Here is a 26,283-nt window from a genome sequence, read left to right on the forward strand (position 1 = left end):
AGTTAATTAGCTGATTAGAGTGCGGCACCAGGGGTCTTCAATATTGAACATTTTCACTATATTCAAATTTTCTGAGATACTGAATTTGGGACTTTCATTAGTTGTCAGTTATAATCATCAAAATTAAAGGAAATAAACATTTGAAATATATCAGTCTGTGTGTAATGAATTAATCTAATATACACGTTTCACCTTTTGAATGGTATTACTGAAATAAATCAACTTTTTCATGATATTCTAATTTTATGACCAGCACCTGTATTTACGCAAGTTTCACAAATGAGGCCCATCGTATTTGAAATACCTATGGAGCAGTTACGTAATTGCCCACATGAGGTAACAAAGTAATATTGTAATAGGCTATTATAGTATATTAAATACATGCATCAAACAATGAGGCAGGGTAATTGTATTCTTATGCATATCACTACATCCCCTTTATGCAATTAATCAGGCTTAATATTGTAATTTTTGCTCTTAGTTTTTTGATCATTTTTCATTTGATCAAACTTTATCCTTTACATTTGTTTATTACTCATCTGCTTTTGATCTTTTAACTTGCTTGGTTAATTATTTAAGCAAGGATCTTACCAGAGTTTTAATCTTTGTACCCTGCTTTACTGCCATCACATATTTACCACATTTAGTAACTGAACGATAATCAGTTGCCTTTTTAGGATCTTCACATAGAAATGTATACGGCTTCTTGGTAGAAATACTTTTCCATGCGCCGCTTGTTTCACTGTCAAACTCAAACAAAGAGGCTATGTTGGGGTTGCCCCCTACTTCTTCTAGTACATTTTTTAAAAATTGTATTTGTTTATTAGTTGTTTACCACATTGAGATTTATCCACTCTGGGACCCGCTTTCATAAAATAGCAGTTTGAGGCTTCCAAAACAATGGATCCATCTGGACAAAACGCCAGTACGATACCAAATATGTACATGTACAGCTAAACGCGTCTCCGTGTGCACAGGGCCCTTTTGTGTGTGTTTTTTTTTTTTATGACTGTGTATAAAAGATGACGGAATGAAACACTTCCCACGTGCAGTGCAGTGATACAGTTACTCTCCAGTGTGAATCCTCTCATGTGTGTTCAGATGTGTTGACTGATTGAATCTCGTCACAGTGAGAACACATAAGGTTTCTCTCCAGTGTGGATCCTCTCATGTGTTTTCAGATGTGTTGACTGATTGAATCTCTTGTCACAGTGTGAACACTTATAAGGTTTCTCTCCAGTGTGGATCCTCTCATGTGTTTTCAGGTGTTCTGACTTTTTGAATCTCTTGTCACAGTGTGAACACTTATAAGGTTTCACTCCAGTGTGGATCCTCTCATGTGTTTTCAGATGTGTTGAATGATTGAATCTCTTGTCACAGTGTGAACACTTATAAGGTTTCTCTCCAGTGTGGATCATCTCATGTGTTTTCAGATTTGGTAACTGATTGAATATCTTGTCACAGTGAGAACACTTATAAAGTTTCTCTCCAGTGTGGATCATCTCATGTGTTTTCAGATGTGTTGACTGACTGAATATCTTGTCACAGCGTGAACACTTATAAGGTTTCTCTCCAGTGTGGATCCTCTCATGTGTTTTCAGATTTTGTAAACGATTGAATCTCTTGTAACAGTGAGAACACTTATAAGGTTTCTCTCCAGTGTGTATCCTCTCATGTCTTTTCAGGTCTCCTGAATTTTTGAATCTCTTGTCACAGTGTGAACACTTATAAGGTTCCTCTCCAGTGTGGATCCTCTCATGTGTTTTCAGGTCTCCTGAATGACTGAATCTCTTGTCACAGTGAGAACACTTATAAGGTTTCTCTCCAGTGTGGATCCTCTCATGTGTTTTCAGATGTGTTGACTGACTGAACATCTTGTCACAGTGTGAACACTTATAAGGTTTCTCTCCAGTGTGGATCCTCTCATGCAGTTTTAAATAGGCTGCTGAACTAAAAGTCTTTTCACACTCAAAGCAGGTGTACTCTTCCACAGCAGTATGTATTTTCTGATGTACTTTCAAATTTTGTGAAAAACTCTTACCACACAAATTACATAAATGTGGCTTCTCCTTTGCATGAACTTTCAAGTGTTTCTTCAGAACTGAAGCCCATAAAAATATTTTACCGCATTGATTGCATGGGTGCTGCTTCTCTCTAGTGTGGATGTTCATGTGTACCTTAAGGTTTGCTGATTGTGTGAAACTCTTCCCACACTGATGACAAGTGCATGGTTTCTCTCCCGTATGAATTCTCATGTGACACACAAAACTTGTATTGTGTGTGAAACTCTTTCCACACTGAGTGCAGGTGAAAGATTTATTGGCTCTTCTTTTCTTTAAATCTTTCTGTTTGATATGAGAGCAACTCAAAGGTTTTCCTCCAGTTTTGACATTTTTCTCCTCAACTTCAGTTGATTCTTCATGCTCCTCTTTTTCTTCAATGAACTCTGAAATAAAAGTAAAAATTGTTAATTTTTTGTAAATTGTTCAAAGTTGAGAATCGTGAACATAAAAGTGACCCTATTCAATGTTTAAGGTCTGTAAATACTAGGGGTGGAACGGTACACAGATGTTACGGTTCGGTGTGTACCTCGGTTCGGGGGTCACGGTTCGATACGATTTCGGTACAACAGAGAAAAAAAGAAAGTCTACTATGCTCGGTTTCATTTCATTTATTTTGAACAGGCAGTTGTACAAATTACAATTTTTTTCCACCTAGATGTGAAAACACTAAATATTATTACATTGTTATATAACATACATACATACATACACACATATATATATATATACACAGTATCAGGGACGGATTATGACGCAGAGGTATTATAGGATGATTATAGGCCCTCCTCAGTTGAAATTGCGGTCATTTTTCTTAAGTTCAAATAGCAATGGAAATTATCTAAACTAAGTGAAAATAGCAGTATTTTTAGCGATATGTTATCTACACTAAGTGCAAATATATATATATATAGCTATAGATTATATTTACATTATGTTAAAATAGCAGGATTTTCTGCTATTTATACTAGTTGTTGCAAAATAGTGGCAATTGCACTTCAGTATTGTATTACATTATAAGACAGTATGCAATAATAACATATTGAGTGTAAATTATCATTTTAATTCAGATTATTAAATGGATGCTACCTTATTGATACAATAAAGCCCTCCCTACACCTACCCTAACCCTACCTGATACATTATTTTCAACGTTTCGGTTATTTCTTTAATTTTTAATAAAAATAAATGCCTTTACGATCTGATATGAGATTTGAAAAGGGAGAAAAAAAGTTTGGCAAAAGGCGGGTTCGAACCCTGGTCGATCGCGTTAAAACTATTACAGTACGCTCTTTACCATCTGTGCCACTGAAACGGTTGGTTTATAGCAGCTTTTTATAATCTTGATAGTCCCAATCACACTTGGTGGGCGGAATTATTGTAAATAGCCTCTGCCAAAAGGTGGGCTATTTGCACTAAGTGTAAATAGACACTCCATTTACAAAGAACATTATCATTGACTTAGCCAGAATTAAAGCACTCTCAAAAACTCCCATTTTTCACTGAAGTTGCTTACATTGTGAAATTAATATCTTGCTTACATCGTACGCACCTCTGCACTTTGTTGTTTCTGATGAGAGAAATCGGCAGAGAGAATTAATTCAGGGAGCGCGCGCACTGAACAAAAGAGCTGTTGCAGCGATGACTCATCTGAACGCCTCTTATTGGCCATTGTACTCATAAGATCAACAGAATAATGTGTGGTTGGTTATAATGCTCAGTGCTGTAGAAAAACGCGGCTGTCTCTGGCTCCATGCCAGCCAGCGAAGTTGAGTGAACGCAGATTTTAATTTAGCAGTTGACCATGTGCCGCACTGAATAATCTAATCACACCAGTGTGATTGTTTATTAACCTGTTACCCATCACCCCTCATTTGGGGCCTCACAGGTGAAAATAACCTACCTAAATTAAAATGGTAACAGTTCCTGACAAAGTGTGCTACACAAACAAATTAGGTATCTTTGGAAAGAAGACACTCTATGCTTTACTATCTGTGACAGCCCCCCCCCCCCCCATACAAGGATGAGACTTTTACTGATGGTTTTATGATGTTTAATCCTTGCCTTTGAACCTTAATCCATACACCATATCACCAACGTAAGAGCTGGAATTAGGGCTGAACGATATATCGTTATCGTATCTATATCGAGATATGAACTTTCAAGATATTACTATCGAAAAAAGCAACGATATAGACGATATAGATTTCCCCTCTCCGCGCTCGCCCCGCCCTGCATACAACTCTGGCAGTCACACAACGAACATCAGTTTTACGAGTGCCCTTGAATGCACCGCTGAGGTCCCTATTCGACCGCAAACTTGTATAGTATAGCTCTGGAAATTCAGACACAGAGAATCAGCTGTTCATCCATTTTGAGTTCGGCGCTTGTTTGGATGCCCCGTTTCTATTGGCCGCGCGGGGAAACGTCACAGAGCGCAGCGGCAAAAGTTGAACTATTTTGAACTTTGACCGCGGCGCGCGCGCAAGCTCGTCGCTGGTGCGCTCCGCTGCGCGTGCGCTTTGGTCGGCGCAGCAACTAACCGCCCTCGCGCAGCGCAAGCCATTGAAATGAATGGGTTTCATAGCGCAGCGCATGCCGCGTCCTGTGTGAAAGGGCCTTTACGCCGTACGAGTCGACGTCCACCAGTGAGTTCTTAAAAATAAAACTACACTTTCCAAATTTTTTTGTATTATGACGTTTTTATTTTTCTGAGAAATGCTTGGTTTTCACCGAACCCGTAGTCATATCGTATCGTATCGATATCGAGATATCTGGCATGAAAATCGAGATATGAAATTTTGTCCATATCGTTCAGCCCTAGCTGGAATGCATACAAAAACATATATAACGTTAACCGATTAACTAACATAGTTCACATACTGCTGTCTTACATTGATAAAGTGTTCGTTTTTGCCTCAAACAAAAAGATCATATATCAGCTTATGTAAATACCTTTTGCCTCTTAGGAGGGGCTGCAAATATGAATTCAACATTGATCATTGCTCCGTGTCGAAGTTACTGCCGCATTCGGACTAACAAGCTACACACTGTCCACTGCGCTAGCCAGCGCGCGCGCCTCCCCCAGGAACTCAGAAAAAGCGCGTAGCTTAAAACCAGAAGTCAACCATTTCACTATATAAAAAATAAAAAAATATACTTATGGTTATTTACACTCCCACCAAATTATGAGTGATTTGTTATATCAAGATAACAACAACAACGAAGAATTTCCAAAACAGGAGTAACCATTTCTTTTATCTTATGAACATTCTAATATCAGAATTAGCTTTTGCACAGGACGCTCTGCACTAGAGAGCTTATTACTGCGTTGACCTTTGTTGTTCAGTCTCCTGTCTCCAAAAGAAATTCTCACTCTTCGCACGCGTCCGTCCTTGCTGCTAACGGTCTCCAGGACTCTGGCGAGTCTCCATTCACCTCTGGGTGACAGTTCATCAATGTCCAACACAATGTCACCTTCTCTTAGATTTCTTTTTGGTGAGTGCCAGCGCTGTCTAGCAATAATGTTTTGCAGATACTCACGCCTCCATCTGCACCAGAACTGTTCAGTCAAAAAATGCACACGACGCCATCTCGTTGCTCCATAGAGGTCCTCTTTTGAGAAGACACCAGGTGGGGGCAGTGTTGTGCTGGATTTCAAGTGGAGCAGATGGTTAGGTGTAAGCGGTTCCAAGCTGTCAGGGTTGTTAAGATTGTCCACAGTCAGTGGGCGACTGTTTACTATGGCCATAGCTTCATAGAATAAAGTCCTTAGTGAAGCATCATTTAATCTACCATGTGCAAGTGACAGAGTAGTATTCAATACACTTCTGACAGTCCTTATCTGGCGTTCCCACACTCCACCTGCGTGACTGGAGTGTGGTGCGTTCATCACAAAGTCGCACTGCTTTTGGGACAGATAAGTACTCAGTCTTTGAGTATCCAGTTCACTTAGGGCAGTTTTAAACTCATTCTTTGCGCCAACAAAGTTTGTTCCCTGATCACATTGGATTTGTCGAATTTCCCCTCTGATAGAAATGAAACACCTTAGTGCATTAATGAATGTGTCAGTGGATAGGTCTCCTAAAAGTTCAATGTGAATGGCGCGAGAGCAAAAACAAGTGAACAAAAGTCCATACCTTTTATGTTGTTTTCGTCCTTCTGTAGTTACAAAAGGGACGAAACAGTCCATACCGCAATATGTGAAGGGTGGAGAGGGCTCTAAGCGTTCTGCTGGCAGGTCATTCATTCTCTGACCCTCCGGAGCCTTGCGAAGTCTACGACAAATGACACACTGGCGGATGAAAGAAGCAACGGTTCTGCTCATCCCTGGGATCCAATAACCGCTGGATCTGATTTCATTTGTGGTGAAGCCTTTTCCTTGGTGTTTTACCTTGTCGTGACAATGAGCTATTATGAGTTTAGTCACGTGATGCTCTTTTGGAATTACGATCGGGTGTTTGAAAGAGTCTTTGATAGATGAAAGTCTCCCTCCGACCTTGATGAGACCATCTGTATCCCTGAAAATGTCTAAGTGGAACAGTTTGTTGTGGTGTGGGAGCTGATTGCCTTTGTTTAATAGCTTTATCTCCTTTCCATATGTGTGTGTTTGTACATCCTGAATGATGACACGTAATGCACTTTCTTGTTCACTCACTGTAGCCGGAGCATCTGATTTCACTTTCTTGGCCCTCCTTATGAGTCGTGCTACAGCTTTGACTGCTTTGGACCATGACGAGAACTTAGACAAACGTTCTGCAAGGCTGAATGTCTCTGTAATTGTGGTTAACATTGCCTGTGTTTTTCTGACTTCTGGATCACCAAGAGACAACTCTAGCTCTACCTTTTGTGGTATGGGCAGGTCCCTCTCCCAGAGAAAGGAAGGGCCTGTGAACCAGTTAGATGAGAGAAGCTCAGTGACAGATTTACCCCTAGATGCGCTATCGGCTGGGTTCTCTTCCGAAGGCACGTAAAACCATTGTTGAGGGTTTGTACTTTGGCGAATCTTTTGGACCCTATTCGCTACAAAAGTGTGGAAACGCCGTACCTCATTTTTTACGTATCCCAAAACTACTCTTGAATCAGTCCAGAAATGCTCTTTGATTTGAGCATAGCAGAGTTCATCTCTCAACAAGTTACTAACTGAGACTGAAACTACAGCTGCAGTTAGCTCGAGTCTGGGAATTGTAGTTAGCTTGGTAGGAGAAACACGGGCTTTGGCTATTACTAATGAACAGTGGATCTCCTCTTTGACATTTTTGGCTCTTAAATAGGTGCATTGTCCGTAACCACTCGTGCTCGCATCAGAAAAGTGGTGCAACTCTATTTCTTTAAGTTCTCCAAAACTAGCAGGAAAGTAACAGCGAGTTATGTTTACCTTGTCTAAGTTGGCAAAGTCATGTTGCCAGCTTTCCCACCTTGGCCTCAGTGCTTCTGGCAGGGAGTCGTCCCAGTTGATACCTTGGTGACACATTTCCTGTAAGATCCTTTTTCCATGAAGCACGAATGGCGCCAGGAACCCAAGGGGGTCGTAGATGGATGCAACAGTAGATAAGATACCTCGACGTGTTGCTGGTTGGTCCTTTAAAGTGTTATCAAATCTGAAACAATCCCTTTCGACGTTCCATTTGATGCCTAAGGCCCTTTCTTGTGGCATATCTTTGAATGTCAAGCACTTTGTTTTTGTCTCTATTGCACATTCAGATTGCGGGATGCTTTGTAGAACAGCAGGGCTGTTTGAGATAAATTTGTGTAGACGGAGCCCTCCTTGTTTGCATATCTCTGTGGCCTCTTGTGCGAGCTGTATTGCCTTTTCAACTGTGTCTGTGCTTGTGACTCCATCGTCCACATAAAAATCCCTTTCCATGAACTCAGATCCTGCAGGATGTGTGTGACAGTGTTCTTTAGCCAAATACCTTAGACCGTAATTTGCACACCCTGGAGATGATGTTGCACCGAAAAGATGTACCTTCATCCGGTATACCTGTGGCTGTGTCTCTGTGTTACCATTTTTCCACCACAGAAAACTCAGGTAATCTCTGTCGCAACGCGGAACGTGAAACTGGTGAAACATCTTCTCTATATCGCACATTAGAGCAACAGGATGTTGTCTGAACCGAAGGAGGATGCCTGTTAAGATTGTTAATCAGGTCTGGCCCTTGGAGAAGATGATCATTTAGACTTGTACCATTGTGTTTGGCTGAACAATCGAACACAACACGTAGTTTAGTGGGCTTTTTGGGGTGATATATCCCGTGATGGGGAATGTACCATCGTTCACCTTGTTTTCCGTCATTGTGTACTTCTTCGACATCATCCCTTTCAACTATGTCTTTCATGTAAGCTATATAGTCTCTTTTTATAATTTGCATCTTTGTTGAACTTTCGCTTTAAGTGTTCGAGTCTGATTTCAGCAAGCTTTCGGTTGTTGGGTAAGTGTGGCCTTTGTCTAAAAGGAAGAGGCATCTCATAGTGTCCTTGTTCGTTTTTTCTTATTCCTTCCTTGAGTTTGTCCAAAAAGATGAGATCCTCTTGTGAGACTGTGTTGTCACTTGCCTTTGTGTCCTTAAAATCTGACTCTAGCACATTAATCACGTCCATGGGAGTTGCAATGGGTAATTCCTTTATTGTGATTCGATGACACAAACTTGACTGAGTTTCATTGAGCTCTGGTGCGGAGCCTCCAACGATACTCCACCCTAGATCCGTACGGATAGCATATGGCTCCTCACCTTCTCCTAGTAGAACTTGTCTTGGAGCTAAAGCTCTGGGACAGTTAAATCCTATAAGTAGTCCAACATCGCAACTCAGAAGAGGTGTCCTTGTTCGTTTTTTCTTATTCCTTCCTTGAGTTTGTCCAAAAAGATGAGATCCTCTTGTGAGACTGTGTTGTCACTTGCCTTTGTGTCCTTAAAATCTGACTCTAGCACATTAATCACGTCCATGGGAGTTGCAATGGGTAATTCCTTTATTGTGATTCGATGACACAAACTTGACTGAGTTTCATTGAGCTCTGGTGCGGAGCCTCCAACGATACTCCACCCTAGATCCGTACGGATAGCATATGGCTCCTCACCTTCTCCTAGTAGAACTTGTCTTGGAGCTAAAGCTCTGGGACAGTTAAATCCTATAAGTAGTCCAACATCGCAACTCAGAAGAGGTGGTAACTTATCAGTAATTTCTGTCAGGTGGGGCCATTGCTTTGCTGTGTCCATAGTGGGTACGTTGTCATAGTTAACTGGGATAAAGTCTTTGGTATATGAAGGGGGTAAGTCGATGCAAATGTCTGAGTCATAACCCCTCACACGCATTCCAGTTACTCTGTGACTATTAAAAATAGAGTGAACGCCAAGCATGGTAGTTAGCTTTAACTTTACGGGGTGAGTGTCCGCTCGAAGCTGTTTGCTTAATTCTTCACAGACAAATGTGCTGCCACTCTGTGTGTCTAGGAGTGCGTAGACTAATTGCTCTTTAGACGGGCTTTGAACCGTAGACACCCACACAGGAACAATCATGGATGTGCTACTTGACTGACCCACCTTAGTTACGTTGAGAGCTGTGACTGCTGCAGTTTCATTTGGAGTGCTTGAAGTGGTGTTTTCATAGCTTCGAGACCTTTCATATGCCTTGTAATTGTCATTGTGCAGACAAGTGGGATGCCTTCCGTTGCAAATGTCACAAGTGTGACGATGGCGACAATCTTTGACGTTATGGCCAATCCTTAAGCATCCATAGCACAGTTTATTGTCCTTAACATATGTGCGTTTCTCTTCTAAGGGCTGATCTGAAAAGTTAGAGCACTTTGACAACTGATGGGTTTCATCTTTGCAAAACATGCAGGGTACCTTTACTTTTGTGTAACTTGTCCTTGCCTTGTTGGTTTGTGCCGAGGCTTGCGTTGTGAAGACTTGCGTGCATCTGTTTGGTTTAAAGTCTTTTGTGAACTTTTTCTCGTGAGATGCGTTGCATGAGTGAAGAGCATATGAAGAAGTGATCGGGTTGCATGCGATCTCCGCTTCGACTGCCACAAATTGTGCAAAGTCTTTAAAAGAGGGAAAATCTTTGCCGTCCATAAGTGTAACTGTGACCTGTCGATTCCAGCGGGCTGCCAGCCAGTCAGGAACTTTCTGTAGTAACTTTTGATTTTCTTCACAGTCACTTAGTATTTCAAGTCCTTTTACGTATGGTGTAGCTTGGAGACATGCATTTAAAAAGTCTGCAAATGTTCTTAATCCTTGTTACGACCCTATGGTTTTGCTGTGTTTTGGTCTGTTGGTTTGTGTGTGTCTGCCCAGGTTGCTGCTGATTGGTTCCTGCAGACTCATTGATGTCGTCCTCTGATTGGTCTTCTCTCCCTTTTAAACAGGATGACAGCATTTCCTTTGGAAGGGGGGGGAGGCCATTTTGTAAACTATGCTGTCGCTGGTTGACTCTGTTTGTATGCCTAGAGATATTGTTTGTGAGCGAGATTGTTTGGATATTAGTTGGTTGTATAACACTACTCCTGACCCTTGCCTGTTGTGTTATTCTGATCTTGAATTATCCCTTTGAACTTGATGTCTCTCTGTAAATATTTATTGTAAATACTGTAAATAGCTAATGATTGGGAAAGTAAGGAGTCAGACGCCATCTTTTGTTTTTGTAACGTTTGGATTTTTGTTTTGGATTAGGCAGTTAGGTTAGAGAATTGTATTTTTGTTTCTTTATTTTGGTAGGGAATTTAGGGGGTCTAATATTTAGAATGTTTTGTTAATTATTTTGGCACTGTCGGCTCCTGAAAGTGAACTCCCAAATAAAAACTCAAAAGAAGTTGACTGTTCACACTCGTTTTCTTTCCATGTTGTGCTCTACCCCTAGACGGGGCGTAACATGGAAATCAGCTGTGTGATTATCTGGGGGTACAGCTGTGTGATTATCTGGGGGTACAGCATCTGCACTCTTAGAACTATAGTTGCGATTCACAGCAGTGCGATGTGATAAACGTGAGGACTGAAAAGCAACCTTGTGCGTGAGCACAAATTCATCTGCAAAAACAGCAGCTTCAGTTAAGGATGAAACTTTTTGTTCGTTGAGATAAACTACCACCTTTTCTGAAATGCAGTTTTTGAACTCTTCCATCAAAATTAGCTCTTTTAACTGCTCAAAAGTGGTAACTTTGCTCGCTACACACCATTTCTCAAACAATGTAGCCTTCTCACGTGCAAACTCCACAAACGTTTGACTGGGATTTTTCACATGAGCCCTAAATTTTTGACGGTACGCTTCCGGAACAAGTTCGTACGCTCTTAATACAGCCGCTTTAACTGAATCATAACTCATGCTTTGTTCAAGTGTCAATGCCGAACATACTTCTTGTGCTTTCCCGACAAGTTTACACTGCAACAATAAAGGCCAAATATTTCTCGGCCACTTTAACGTGGCTGCAATGCGCTCGAACACAGTGAAATACGTGTCAACTTCACGTTCTCTAAACGTAGGGACTAATGAAATTTGTTTACTAATATCAAAATCAGGACTTACCGTAGACACGGGTGACATTACAGGGCGAGAAGGAGAAGTGATTACCGGCGTCTGCACAGGAGTATTTCCCCGTAACACTGGAGACTGGAACTGCTTAGCCTGCCCGAACTTTAATTCGAGCTCCAGCTCTTTCAACCGGATATCTCGCTGTGTCTCAAGCTCCACCGCTCGGACATGCAACAGCTGACTCTGGTATTGGTTTCGGCTTAGTTCCACTTCCAGTTCTTTCAACCGGACAGCCAGTAAGGGGTCTTTTACCGGAGAAGGATTAACAGGATCCATGCGAGCCGCATCTTTGGAGTTGAATTCTGCCTCCGCAGTTTCCAAATCGTCAGATAGCGAAGTTATTGCAACACCTGTAACCACACTCTCACCAGGCAAAATGTTGTGTTTTTCAAGCTCCGTGCGCAGTGCCTCCTTAATCTCTCTCTTCAACGCCTTTCGAGGTACAACTATATCATAGAAATCTGCAATCACTAACAAATCGTCTTTACGACATTTCTCAAATTGTTCTACTGTCGGTGCGATCGTGAATTTATCGAGTTCAAATTTGGATGACATACTGATTACCGTAATTCCTCCCGTACAAAAAGAAAAATCCCAGTCAAAGAGAAACCACAACAGAATAAAATAACTCACTATCTCCCCCTGGAACAGACAAAATGGACGTGCTACTAATTTAGCAAGAAAGGACGAGCCCCCAATTTCCATGTTACGCCCCGTCTAGGGGTAGAGCACAACATGGAAAGAAAACGAGTGTGAACAGTCAACTTCTTTTGAGTTTTTATTTGGGAGTTCACTTTCAGGAGCCGACAGTGCCAAAATAATTAACAAAACATTCTAAATATTAGACCCCCTAAATTCCCTACCAAAATAAAGAAACAAAAATACAATTCTCTAACCTAACTGCCTAATCCAAAACAAAAATCCAAACGTTACAAAAACAAAAGATGGCGTCTGACTCCTTACTTTCCCAATCATTAGCTATTTACAGTATTTACAATAAATATTTACAGAGAGACATCAAGTTCAAAGGGATAATTCAAGATCAGAATAACACAACAGGCAAGGGTCAGGAGTAGTGTTATACAACCAACTAATATCCAAACAATCTCGCTCACAAACAATATCTCTAGGCATACAAACAGAGTCAACCAGCGACAGCATAGTTTACAAAATGGCCTCCCCCCCCCTTCCAAAGGAAATGCTGTCATCCTGTTTAAAAGGGAGAGAAGACCAATCAGAGGACGACATCAATGAGTCTGCAGGAACCAATCAGCAGCAACCTGGGCAGACACACACAAACCAACAGACCAAAACACAGCAAAACCATAGGGTCGTAACATCCTTCAGCGTCTTTTGAGCTTATTTTAGGCCATTTTGACAGTTTGTCTCTGAAAGCTCTCTGAACGATAAAGGGCGGTCCATAACGTTGATCAAGTTTTTGCCATGCGTCCTTGTATGCCTCTTGATCGCTGCGAAAGAATGTGCCCTCAAGACAATTTTTTGCTGGGCCTGTAACGTACCTCTTGAGCAAGTGCAACTTATCAGCAGGTGAGATGTCTTTGCAGTCTACAAGTGAAGAGAATGAAGCCTTCCATTCAATGTAGTTAATTGGATCTCCGCTGAACACTGTCAGCATTGGTACTGGAATTCTGTTTATAGCTATACTGTTTTGAATTGCTTGGGCCAACTGGGAAATGTCTGTGAGAGGCGTTTGAGCGTCAATTTGAGGATTTGGGTTGTTCACCGTGTGACTTGACATATGAATAGACACATTGTTTTGAGGCATTAATGGAGGTAAGCCACTAGAGGGAGCTGGCACTTCATGAATAGATTGGTGGTCAACAGAGAAAGGAATATTGGTTGGTTGTATTTGCTGACTATCCACATCCATGTTTATTTCTCTGTCGTAGATCTCAAGTTTCGCGCGATCAGCTTGCATTTCCTTTTCTGCCTTTAAACGCTCAAGTTCGGATTCTATCTCTTTCATTTTTTCCCTTTGTTTAACCCTCTGGGGCCCGCCGTATCGCCGGCGATACGAACTCGGTTTTTTTACGATAAGTGCAAAAGACACTAAAAGTACTCTGTTGATTTTGGTCACACAAATAAGTGTTATACATCAATCGAAACTGTTAAGTGTCTACTTTTTTTTGAGTACACTCACGATTACAACAAAACTTTGTGGTTTTGGAAAAAAAAAGAAAACCAACAGGATGCGCTCTCTGTCTTCTCCGTCTCCGCGATATGTTTATAGTAACGCGTCACTAAAATGAAGTGTAACTCAGCGAATACTCAACACAGAAACATGAGAGTTATCTCTATAGAAAGCCTAAAGTGTCTGCTTTCAAACGAAGTAAGTGTTATCGAAAACAAATGTTCTGTGATAAAGTAATCAGTATGAAACCGACACCATGTTCAGTCTGTCCAGTCTAACTCATTATTTCTAATGAGATCCCGCCCCCTCGTGTTCACATGTAAATAACCACGTGACGCGCGCGCGCGCTTGGAGACGCCCAACAACAAACAATCACGAGACTCTGTTGCTGCTCGTTTCTGGAAGGAGATGCGCTGACTAAAGGCTGGATTCACCTCAGAATAAGTGCAACAGTTCATACAGAAGATCGATCTGAGTAAGTAAATGCTTCTTTTTTGCATTAGTTAGCGTGTTATTGTGACAAACTTGAACGCGTTTAGTTGGGTTTTTCCCAACCGACAACATGATGAATGCTACGCATCTAAGAATGTTTAGAAGAATATTTAATGTTCACAAATAGATTTAATAGCGTGCTAAACAATAACAATTCGTTTCTCAGATATAAAATATCCTTTTTTATGGTACAAAGTACATCCTTTTGTGGTTCACAGCATACGTGAGTCTATGGCTGCAGAATCATAACAGCTAACGTTACTATAAAACCATACATACTAGGCTGTATGACTACAAAATCATAGTTGTTTTTTCCCAAACTGTAATTCCAGACTACAGTGTTTGAATATGATGGGCACTTCATTGTATTTAAATTTCTTACGGCACGAGTATGTTTTCATGCTCTAGATAAAACAATAAAAGTAATATGAGAGTAACGTTACATTGTAACATGATGAATGATACGAGTCTAAGTATGTTTACAACATGTTTATTATTAATAGTCTTCTCTGTTCAAAAATATATTATAATAGCGTGCTAAACAATAATAGTTTCTCCGATATAAAATATAATTTTTTATAGTACAAAGTACATCCTTTTGTAGTCCACAGCATACTTGAGTCTAGTGCTGCAGAATCATAACAGCTGCTATAAAATCATGCATACTAGGCTATATGACTACACAATCATAGTTGTTTTTTCCCCAAACTGTTGTTTTCATGCTCTGTATAAAACAATACAAGTAATATGAGAGTACATTGTAACATGATGAATACTACGAGTCTGTTTAGAACATGTTTATTATTAATAGCGTACTCTGTTCAAAAATAGATTTTAATAACGTACTAAACAATAATAATTAGTTTCTCAGATATAAAATGTATTTTTTTGTGTACGATAGTACAAAGCATGCATGAGTCTATGCTCACAAATGTTTTTTTTTTGGTTGTTTCTATTTTTTTTGGACCAGGTGCCTGAACCACAGATGAATCCTGATGACTTTCTTCAAGATGTTTTCCTCTGAGAGTGCTGTACCAGCATCAGATGGTCAACTACACTGATATTCTATGGTAAAACAAGATCCTTGGCTACTGATTGTGTTTTTTTCTTCTTGAATCCATGGAAATAAGTAAATATCAGGTATTTACAGTAATCTGTTGCAGGAATAACTCAAAGTCTGTTCACATCTCTGTGGTTAGATCAGTGTGCACAATAATGTGTCTTTGACCTTCATTATGTATGTTTTGATTATACTGTGTTGTAAATAAAATACAAATCATTTAAAAACCCCATTTTTTCAGTCTCCTCACACTCTCTGTCTTACCTGCCTCAGTCACAGTCACACTGATGGGCCATTAGCAGCTTTAGGGGAGGGCCCTTTGTCTGTCAGGTGAGAATCACTTAATATTCAAGCCCACTACCACTCCCTCGCATATTGGCTTTAGATCACAAAACATGTCTTTAAAAATTTAAATCAATATATTGTTTTCTGTGAATGACTAAGCTGAATGATTTTCACATAATTGTGAAGTAAATATTCTAGCTTACAAGACTGATTACTCAAAAGTCTTATTCAGGACGATTTAGTGTGGCTTTTATGGCCTTATTTCAGCTACATTATTTTCCCCAAAACTTACTAACCACGCATAATATTTTTTTTCTAAGAAATGCAGACATGTACATCCATCTTGGTCACATATTATTGTAGCACAGTTTGTGCTGAATACAAAAAAAATTACATGTTGGTCAATAGTATGATTTAAGAAGCTGAAATAAGCACAAATATCAGGGCATGTCAACACATCTCAAGGGCCCCAAAATGACCTCAGACCCCAGAGGGTTAATTTCCTCCTGCACAATCTTATATTCTGCTTCCTTTACAGCTAACTCCGCAGCTGCATCAATTCTTCTGACTGCGATGCTTGAAGTGTCAGACTGCTTGCTGACGCTAGACTGAGAGGCGGTGCCATAGATGGAGTGGGCATACTGATGTGACAGTAGCTGATGAAGACGCTGCCTTTCTCTACTTGCATCAAAATCACCGTCTATTGCTGTTATACGTTCATTAAGTATATTCATAATGTCCTTAGTTACTGCTTCACAAGAGTCCATTTTGCGTCTTGTTTCAGCGGATGGCATAGTACGCTCCCTTATTTCACTGTACACCTTCAACATGTCGTTCAAACCCTTTTCAATATCATCGGCCATTACACACAAGTCATGCTCTGATAAGTCAGTTTTTAAGCTTTCTCTGGATGTTCTGATTAGCCCTTTCCATTGTTCGTAGAGACTCGGCAGTCTTCTGTTCCTTTTTATCATTTCGTCCTTTTGGTAGGCTAGCATTTTCTCTGTTAGCACACTAGGCCGCTCTGAACGCCTGGGTAACGATAACTCAGTCGCAGCCTCCATTTTATGAAGTTCGGCTAATTGGGTTTCTTTGCGTTCAATATCTTCCTTCAACTCCTGTCTTGACATGCTCTCTGCATCTCCTTGATGTAATAAAGATCTCCTTTCATTGATTTCAGTTTGTAGCTTACTTGTTTGCTCTTTGATACCGTCCATTTCCGTGTCGATGTAGCTCGCGGAGCAGAAGCTCTTACTTTGACAGGCCCCCCCCGTACAAGGATGAGACTTTTACTGATGGTTTTATGATGTTTAATCCTTGCCTTTGAACCTTAATCCATACACCATATCACCAACGTAAGAGCTGGAATGCATACAAAAACATATATAACGTTAACCGATTAACTAACATAGTTCACATACTGCTGTCTTACATTGATAAAGTGTTCGTTCTTGCCTCAAATAAAAAGATCATATATCAGCTTATGTAAATACCTTTTGCCTCTTAGGAGGGGCTGCAAATATGAATTCAACATTGATCATTGCTCCGTGTCGAAGTTACTGCCGCATTCGGACTAACAAGCTATACACTGTCCAATGCGCTAGCCAGCGCGCGCGCCTCCCCCAGGAACTCAGAAAAAGCGCATAGCTTAAAACCAGAAGTCAACCATTTCACTATATAAATTTCAAAATAAAAGACGACTACCCTTTCTGTAACAAAAAATATACTTATGGTTATTTACACTATCCATCATCGTTGATAATGCTCAAAAAGATAAAAAGTTATAGACACTGACGTGCCTTGAAAAATGTTTTTCCACACTGAATGTTTTTTTATTTCATATACAAATACATGAAATAAGTCCTGGAGCAATCCAGAAAAGTAATGGGTTAAAAGCCACATGTCTCATGAGTTTATATTTCAAATTTGAAGACGCTGATGTGCATCCATACAGATGATAATCATACAGATGGGCCATATAATCAATAATAGCTGATCATTGAATCACAATGATAGCCGTCATAGAGTCGGTTATAAACACGCTGATGTCCGTCCATACATATGATAATCATGCAGATACGGCCACATTCCCCACACGATACACACACACACATATAAAAAATGTTGAAAAAAAAAAAGAAGTTTTTTATGTAAAAAGCAGATCGCTAAGTTACACCCCCTCAGATGACAGCTGCGTCACAGCGTGCGTCACGCTTTCAGGAGAGAGCGCCAAATTCAAATAAACTATATTCTGCTTTTCTGAGACTTTTTTTTCCGTGGATGATCTCATTCTGTTTGTAAAACTGTATGCTACAACACCGTGTTGTTTTTTTACCACCAAGAAGCTGTTTTTGAGCGTAATTTATTCCATAACGGACGCAAACAATAACTCTCCCGAAGAAATGAAATGTAAACAAAGGAATATTCATCCTTATTACAACGTTATTGTTTCGTTGGACTAAAAGTGCTCGCTGGGATGTTGTTCTGTGGACCCTTACCTCTCTAACTAAACTGGGATTTCAGCAGTGGATGCGTTTGTGACTCGTTATTACAATGAATCTGGTACGTACTGCTTTTTTATTCTGCATGTTTTGATGTGTACTGCTTACACAAATGTAGCAAATACATTCCTTATAAGCTTTCCATCGGAAAACAGCGATCTGTCCTCGATGCTTGAGGCTTAGACCTTCAGAATGATATATAGTTTGCCAAGATGATATTCTTTCACGTTAAATCCATTCATAAACATTAAACTAGTGGGAAAAAAAACGCTTCAGTGCATCGTCGCTCTGGCAAAGGTTAACAGGTTACATATAAAAAATATTCTTCCGCTATTTTTTTTTTTGTCTTTTAGAAGCTGCATTCAAAATCCACTGTTTTAGAAGCTGCATGCAAAATGCACCATTGCCTCAAAAATCTGAGGGGGCACGATTGAAATCACGTTCTGGGAGTAGCGGTATTTCAGCTGCCCCCCCCCCTCTGGTCCAGTGCCCTGGGCACATGCCCAGTAGCCGTGTGTTAATCCGTCCCTGCACAGTATCTCACAGAAGTGAGTACACCCCTCACATTTTTGTAAATATTTTATATCTTTTCATGTAACAGCACTGAAGAAATGACACTTTGCTATAAAGTAGTGAGTGTACAGCTTGTATAACAGTGTAAATTTGCTGTCCCCTCAAAATAACTCAACACACAGCCATTAATGTCTAAACTGCTGGCCACAAAAGTGAGTACACTCCTAAGTGAACATGTCCAAATTGGGCCCAAAATGTCAATATTTTTATATTTCAAATTTGAAGACGATACCATAAAAAATGAGATTCCTGCAATATTTTTTATGAAAATATTTATAGTCCCCCCAGCCCCCCTGTTTGAGGAAAAATAACCACCAAATGTATTGCAGAATTATACAAACCATTTTAGTCATACGTATTCATGACATGGTCATACAGTCAGTAATCGCACGCTGATGTGCATCCATACAGATGATAATCATATTTTTGTGTGGCCACCATTATTTTCCAGCACTGCCTTAACCCTCTTGGGCATGGAGTTCACCAGAGCTTCACAGGTTGCCACTGGAGTCCTCTTCCACACTTCCATGACGACATCACGGAGCTTGTGGATGTTAGAGACCTTGCACTCCTCCACCTTCCATTTGAGGATGTCCCACAGATGCTCAATAGGGTTTAGGTCTGGAGACATGCTTGGCCAGTCCATCACCTTTACCCTCAGCTTCTTTAGCAAGGCAGTGGTCATCTTGGAGGTGTGTTTGGGGTCGTTATCATGTTGGAATACTGCCCTGCGACCCAGTCTTTGCTTCAGTATGTCACAGTACATGTTGGCATTCATGGTTCCCTCAATGAACTGTAGCTCCCCAGTGCCAGCAGGACTCATGCAGCGCCGGACCATGACACTCCCACCACCATGCTTGACTGTAGGCAAGACACACTTGTCTTTGTACTCCTCACCTGGTTGCCGCCACATGCTTAACACCATCTGAACCAAATATGTTTATCTTGGTCTCATCAGACCACGTCATGGTTCCAGTAATGCATGTCCTTAGTCTGCTTGTCTTCAGCAAACGTCTTTGCAACTTTAGAAGAGGCTTCCTTCTGGGACGACAGTGTATGGTCTGAGCACTGACAGGCTGACCCCCGACAGGCTGATCCCCCACCCCTTCCACTTCTGCTGCAATGCTAGCAACACTCATACGTCTCTTTCCCAAACACAACCTCTGGATATGATGCCGAGCACGTGCACTCAACTTCTTTGGTCAACCGTGGCGAGGCCTGTTCTGAGTGGAACCTGTCTTGTTAAACCGCTGTATGGTCCTGGCCACCGTGCTGCAGCTCAGTTTCAGGGTCTTGGCAATTTTCTTAATGCGTACACAATCTTTATGTAGAGCAACCATTCTTTTTTCAGATCCTCAGAGAGTTCTTTGCCATGAGGTGCCATGTTGAACTTCCAGTGACCAGTATGAGAGATTGAGAGCGATAACACCAAATTTAACACACCTTCTCCCCATTCACACCTGAGACCTTGAACACTAAGGAGTCACATAACACCGGGGAGAGAAAATGGCTAATTGGACCCGATTTGGACAATTTCACTTAGGAGTGTACTCACTTTTGTGGCAAGCGGTTTAGACATTAATGGCTTTGTGTTGAGTTATTTTGAGAGGACAGCAAATTTACACTGTTATTAGTGTTGTCACGATACTGGAATTTCTAACTTCGATACGATACCTTGAAAAATATCGATATTCGATACCATTTTCGATACCATGGAGAAAAAAACTGCCACAATATTAAGGGGGTAATTTTTTTAATTTAAAGATAAATGTAACCAGTCGAGAACATGCGGTATATTTTACATGAACAAAAAAATGTCTTGAGGTACTGCATTTGTTGATTTATTTATTAATCTTTTATTAATCTTAGTTAAATGTTAAAGGTGCCATAGAATGAAAAACTGTCTTTACCCTGGCATATTTAAATAATAACAGTTCTGTACATGGAAATGACATACAGTGAGCCTCAAACACCATAGTTTCCTCCTTCATATGTAAATCTCGTGATTAAAAAAGAGCACTGAAAAACAGGCGAATCAGAACATAACACCGACTGTGACGCAACAGTCGGGATCACTACGCCCCCAACATTTGCATAAACCCGCCCTTGTTCTAAGCCGGCCGAACCATCAGAAGCCCTGCAGGTATTGTAAATAAACAAGCGCGGACAACAGCGAAAATAACAAAATAAATGTTTTGTTCCAGGCCGTGCAGGGGGTGTGAAGTGCAGGGATGGGTTGGTGTCTGTATTCAGAAAGGCACAGAAAGCAAATAACGCGAGCCACTAAAGGGACATGGTTAGCTCCTTGCTAGCGGTAGCCTGTTACAGTACATAAGATTTCACTCTCAGTAAGGAGAGATGAGGATGATGGCGAATGACTTACAGATCCTGAGCACCACTGACAAGCATCTGATCTTGTGAAATGTGTGGTAAGTACTGTTGCTCCATAATGTAAACATAGTTTGTGTGATCGCGTCTCTTGAAAGTGAAACTATAACGCGATCGATGGATCGTTCAAAAGCAGTTTCAATGCCTCGCATATTACTTACTTACTTACTTAACTTTTGTCATTTAGCAGACGCTTTTGTCCAAAGCGACTTACAAATAAGAAAAAGTAACTAAAACTAAAAAGTTACAACTCTATAAATACTATCTACCCACATATTTAAGAAAATAAAGAAATTAAATAAAATTGACATGCATATAACAACAACATTTCAATAATAAACATATCAATGAAAAAAATTAAATAAAAAGCTACTACTATCCCTAGCCGGTGTCCCTGCCCGGTGGAGTCGCTAATAACGGCTCCCTGATGCCCGCGTTTTATAATACAGTATAATTACCCGACGATATAACTGCGAGAGATATATATATAAAATATATATTTTCCTCCCTGTGCTTCCTTCTTGCTGATGAGCCGTACTGTGAAACAGCCAATCAGAGCAGAGCTCAACATTGAGCAGCACTGTGAAACAGCCAATCAGAGCAGAGCTCATTATTATGAGTGGGAAGTCGTGGCCTAATGGTTAGAGAGTCGGACTCGTAATCGAAAGGTTGCGGGTTCGAGTCTCGGGCCGGCAGGAATTGTAGGTGGGGGGAGTGAATGTCCAGCGACTGAGGTGCCCTTGAGCAAGGCACCGAACCCCCAACTGCTCCCCGGGCGCTGCAGCATAAATGGCTGCCCACTGCTCCGGGTGTGGGTGTGGGTGTGGGTGTGTGTGTGTGTGTGTGTGTGTGTGTGTGTGTGTGTGTGCATTTGTTCACTACTCACTGCTGTGTGTGTGCACTTGGATGGGTTAAACGCAGAGCACCAATTTCGAGTATGGGTCACCATACTTGACAATACGTCACGACTTTACAACAAAAAAAAAAGAAAAATTTGCACTGTTTATCACAAAAAGTCACCACCAATGAATGTAATCGGCATGAATGTGAATAGACATGAATAGACAAATCTGTTTTTGTTTTTTTAAATGTCTTGTCTGCAATAGTATGCATTTGCTTGATGAAGGTCAGTGGACTGAAACGTTGTTTGTAGCATGGACTGATAGTTGGCGGGATATTATTAATTTTTATTGATTGGATTCAACATCGTTGTTGGAATGTTTTTCCTACGCACCCATCAATTTTTCAGGTGTGCTGAGTTTGTGTTGATTAAAAAAAAACAAAAAAACATTAATACTAATCCCAAACTTTTGAGCAGCAGTATATGTATGTATGTGTTTGTGTGTATATATATATATATATATATATATATATATATATATATATAGAGAGAGAGAGAGAGAGAGAGATACATATATAGACAGATTCATATATGCATTTTATTTAGAAATTATATATACAATTAATATAAATTATATATAACAACACCGCACCACCGATGGTAGTTGGTCCATTGCAACCACGGTGTTAAAAATCAGCCACACTACTTTTGGACTGTGAACAAAAACACCTGCCTACTCCCATTCTAAAGCTTGGATGAGCCAGGATCATTTTTAATATAACTCTGATTGGATTTGTCTGAAAGAATCAGTCATATACACCTAGGATGCTCTGAGGGTGAGTAAAGCGTGGGCTAATATTCATTTTTGGGTGAACTAACCCTTTAATATTTTTCTTGTGCTGAACACAAACGAAGATATTTTGAAGAATGTGGGTAACCAAACAGTAGCTGGTGCACATTTGATAGTAGGAAAAAATATGATGGACATCCGTCCAACAACTGTTTGGTTATACACATTATTCAAAATATAATTTATCATAGCATCATAATATTGTTTTCTGTGAATGAGTGAGCAGAATGATTTTCACATCATTTTTGTAGCATAAACTCTAGTCTACCACATCCAGTTCTCAAAAGTCTTGATCAAATGTTCTGTGTATCATGGCCTTAATTCATTTCAATTCAAATTTAAAGTTTTTCACTAATCATGCATAAACGTTGTTTTCTCAAAAACACAAACATGTAGACTACATTCATGCTGCTTACATATTATTGTTGCAGTTTGTGCTAATTATAGTGTAATCAGACTTTAGCCATTAAACTGTTTTTTAAGATATTAAAAAATAAATAAATAAAATGTCATTAAAGATGAATGAAGAATAAACACCAACCTCCTTGTTCCTCGTGTTTTATTTCCAAGGTTTCTGGTTCCTCGTGTTTTATTTCCAAGGTTTCTGGTTCCTCGTGTTTTATTCTCCAGGTTTCTGGTTCCTCGTGTATTTTCCAGGTTTCTGGTTCCTCGTGTTTTATTTCCAAGGTTTCTGGTTCCTCGTGTTTTATTCTCCAGGTTTCTGGTTCCTCATGTATTTTCCAGGTTTCTGGTTCCTCGTGTTTTATTTCCAAGGTTTCTGGTTCCTCATGTATTATTTTCCAGGTTTCTGGCTCCTCGTGTATTATTTCCAAGGTTTCTGGTTCCTCGTGTTTTATTCTCCAGGTTTCTGGTTCCTCGTGTTTTATTCTCCGGGTTTCTGGTTCCTCGTGTTTTATTCTCCATGTTTCTGGTTCCTCGTCTTTTATTCTCCATGTTTCTGGTTCAATCATGTTCTCCTCACTCTCTTCTTTAACAAACACCATCTTCACAGCAGATCTCAGTTCAGATGATAGTCCTCCAGATATTCCTGCTTGATTCAACACTTAGTCTCAACTCTGAGGATGAGAATATTACAGCTATTTACTGACCTGATTCAAAAACTGTATTTTTCTATTAACAGAAAGATTTCTTTGTATTAAACTAGCACTACGACAAACAGAGGGCGTGGTGAAACTAATCTTCTTCTTCTGAGGTTTAATGGTGTTTGGCAAACAAACGCATGTGTTTTAGCGCCCCCCGCTGGACTGGAGTGAAGCGGAGAGAGATTCAAGACATTTATTTGTCACATACACAATTATACAGAATATAACCAGCAGTGAAATGTAAGTAAGAGGAGGGAAATAATACGGGGAAGGTTGTGAGGATTAGAAGAGAAAAACAAGCGAATTATTAGTCAAATATTTAATTGAACATTACACAACGTTGCAGCATGTAAATATGGAAATTAAGATTAAAGAAAACACTTGATAAGATGGATCTTAATTTAAAAATAATATAGTAAAAAAAACTAAATTCAAAATATTGAACAGGTTTAGCACTAAAAACAACATCCTTAGGTTGTGCTGTCCTTCTAAATATCTGGGCCTTAGGACATAACCGACTGTGTTTACAAGGATATTTTGATATAGATGGTTTCATCGGGCGCACGCGCCTGGCCCGATCGAAGTTAACTTCCAGTCTGTGTTTGTTTATCGGTCTGGTCAGTGGCGCCGACTACAAACGCAGTTAAAGTGATGACTAATAACGTTTGGCTCAGGTTGTTGTGCTGTGGGATGTTTCCCATACATTTATTTATTTGTGGCGACCCGCCATGATATCAAAACTGACCGATTTTCCAAAAGGCTTTTCATTGAATAAACCTGAGCACATATGCATGTTTAAAAATCAACCCAGATAGCACACGTACATCTGCAAGATGTCTGTTAAAGATCTCTTGATCTGGAAAACATCTGTTGTGATGGCGCAGTGGATAAGACACATGCCTTTGGTGTGAGAGACCCGGGTTCGAATCCACTGTGAGACACCAATGTGTCCCTGAGCAAGACACTTAACCCCTAGTTGCTCCAGAGGCGTGCGACCTCTGACATATATAGCAATTGTAAGTCGCTTTGGATAAAAGTGTCAGCTAAATGAATAAATGTAAATGTCTACAAACGTCTGACATGACGTTTGAAATGTCTAAAACACTTCTGGCTGACAGATGGCTTTTTCTATCTGGGCCGATCTCGGCTGAAAGTTGTTGTACGTGCGGCAGGTCCACACTCTGTGTAGTTGTGTGTATCTGCCTCTGGTCCGGGTTAGTTTAGTCTCCGGCGGGCCGCTGCTAGAATGAAGGAGATCCCTGAAATGGAGGTCAAGGGGACTATGAAGAGGTGGCAGATCAAAAGCGTGGACTTCAGGAGACAGACACACTCTGAGTTTAAAAGTCCCATCTCTTTAACCTTCCATACACATGACACACTATCACATTTCTATAATTCAAATCCCTTAAAGTATTTGTATGCTGCACCAATTAGTTTAAGCAGCAACACTTCCCATAATATCTAAAATACTTGTTAATTTGTAAGAAGAATGACATCAATGCTTATATTAGTCACTTATTTACCGTCTCACCCTTATCCCTAGGTTACAGTAATCAGCTGATCCAGCCGGTATCCAGACCAGACGGTGGACCTGCTCCTGGGAATGACCACAACACATCCCTGAATATCAGCGGAGACCATATCAGCTAGATGACAGATCCCTGTGAAGACCTCATTGATGGCCCCAGCACAGATCCTCAGCAAAGACTACGAGAACCAGACAAGCCCTCTGCACAGACCCTTTTTATCTGCTGGCATGATGTTTCTTCAAGCAGAAGTTGGATGAAATATTCTGAATGGTATCAATCCACAATCTGACTTGTGGTGCAGCCTGGAATAATCACACCATGTTCATTCGTTTGGTCAGAGGAGAACCGGTTTCCTGACTGAGCCTGGTCTTGTTTGGGTTCCTTGTCACTGTTGCCTTTTGTCTTGCTTAGTTGAAGACACTTAATATTCAGCAATATTATTGACTTGACTGCACTGACGCCATTTAATAAGTACTGAACTGAATTATGACACAATGTTTATAAATATATATAATATACAGTAAATATAATTTACTTGTTGCTTTGTGGTTTAAAAAGTGTGTTAATGTTTATACTGTAGTGCATTTGTTCATTGCTAATATATATTTATATTAAAGTATTTGGTAATCTTATAATAAAAGCCTTTTTAATGTTTTTAAATGGTTGTTTTTGTGTTTCATTGCTGAATTACATTTAGCAGGTTCTGGGCCACATTTGATCTCAGCCGGATCTGCCTTAAAGTGTCTGGGCCAGACCTGGGCCACATAAAATAATAGAAGTCACTCTACAGTATGTGGGCCAGATCTGGGCCACATCAATAAATAAGAGTCTCTAGAGTCCGCATCTGGGCCAGAGGAAATTGTTTGTGTCTGTTTTCAGTGTATGGGCCAGTTTTGGGCCGGGGACCCAGCCAGAACTGGGCCA

General features: G+C 40.3%; 1 protein-coding gene across 1 annotated transcript; it reads right to left on the minus strand.

Annotated features, from left to right (window-relative positions):
* Positions 1-825: 825 nt before the first annotated feature.
* Positions 826-23,937, minus strand: LOC306852593 (uncharacterized protein). Its single transcript, XM_079389553.1, has 2 exons — positions 23,269-23,937; positions 826-2,446 (listed from the first exon to the last, which is right to left on the minus strand). The coding sequence occupies exons 1-2, from the start codon at positions 23,729-23,731 to the stop codon at positions 1,125-1,127; spliced, it is 1,785 nt and encodes a 594-aa protein (XP_079245679.1). The 5' UTR covers positions 23,732-23,937; the 3' UTR covers positions 826-1,124.
* Positions 23,938-26,283: the final 2,346 nt, after the last annotated feature.

This window comes from Barbus barbus (assembly GCF_936440315.1).
Source record: "Barbus barbus genome assembly, chromosome: 3".
Classification (NCBI taxonomy): domain Eukaryota; kingdom Metazoa; phylum Chordata; class Actinopteri; order Cypriniformes; family Cyprinidae; genus Barbus; species Barbus barbus.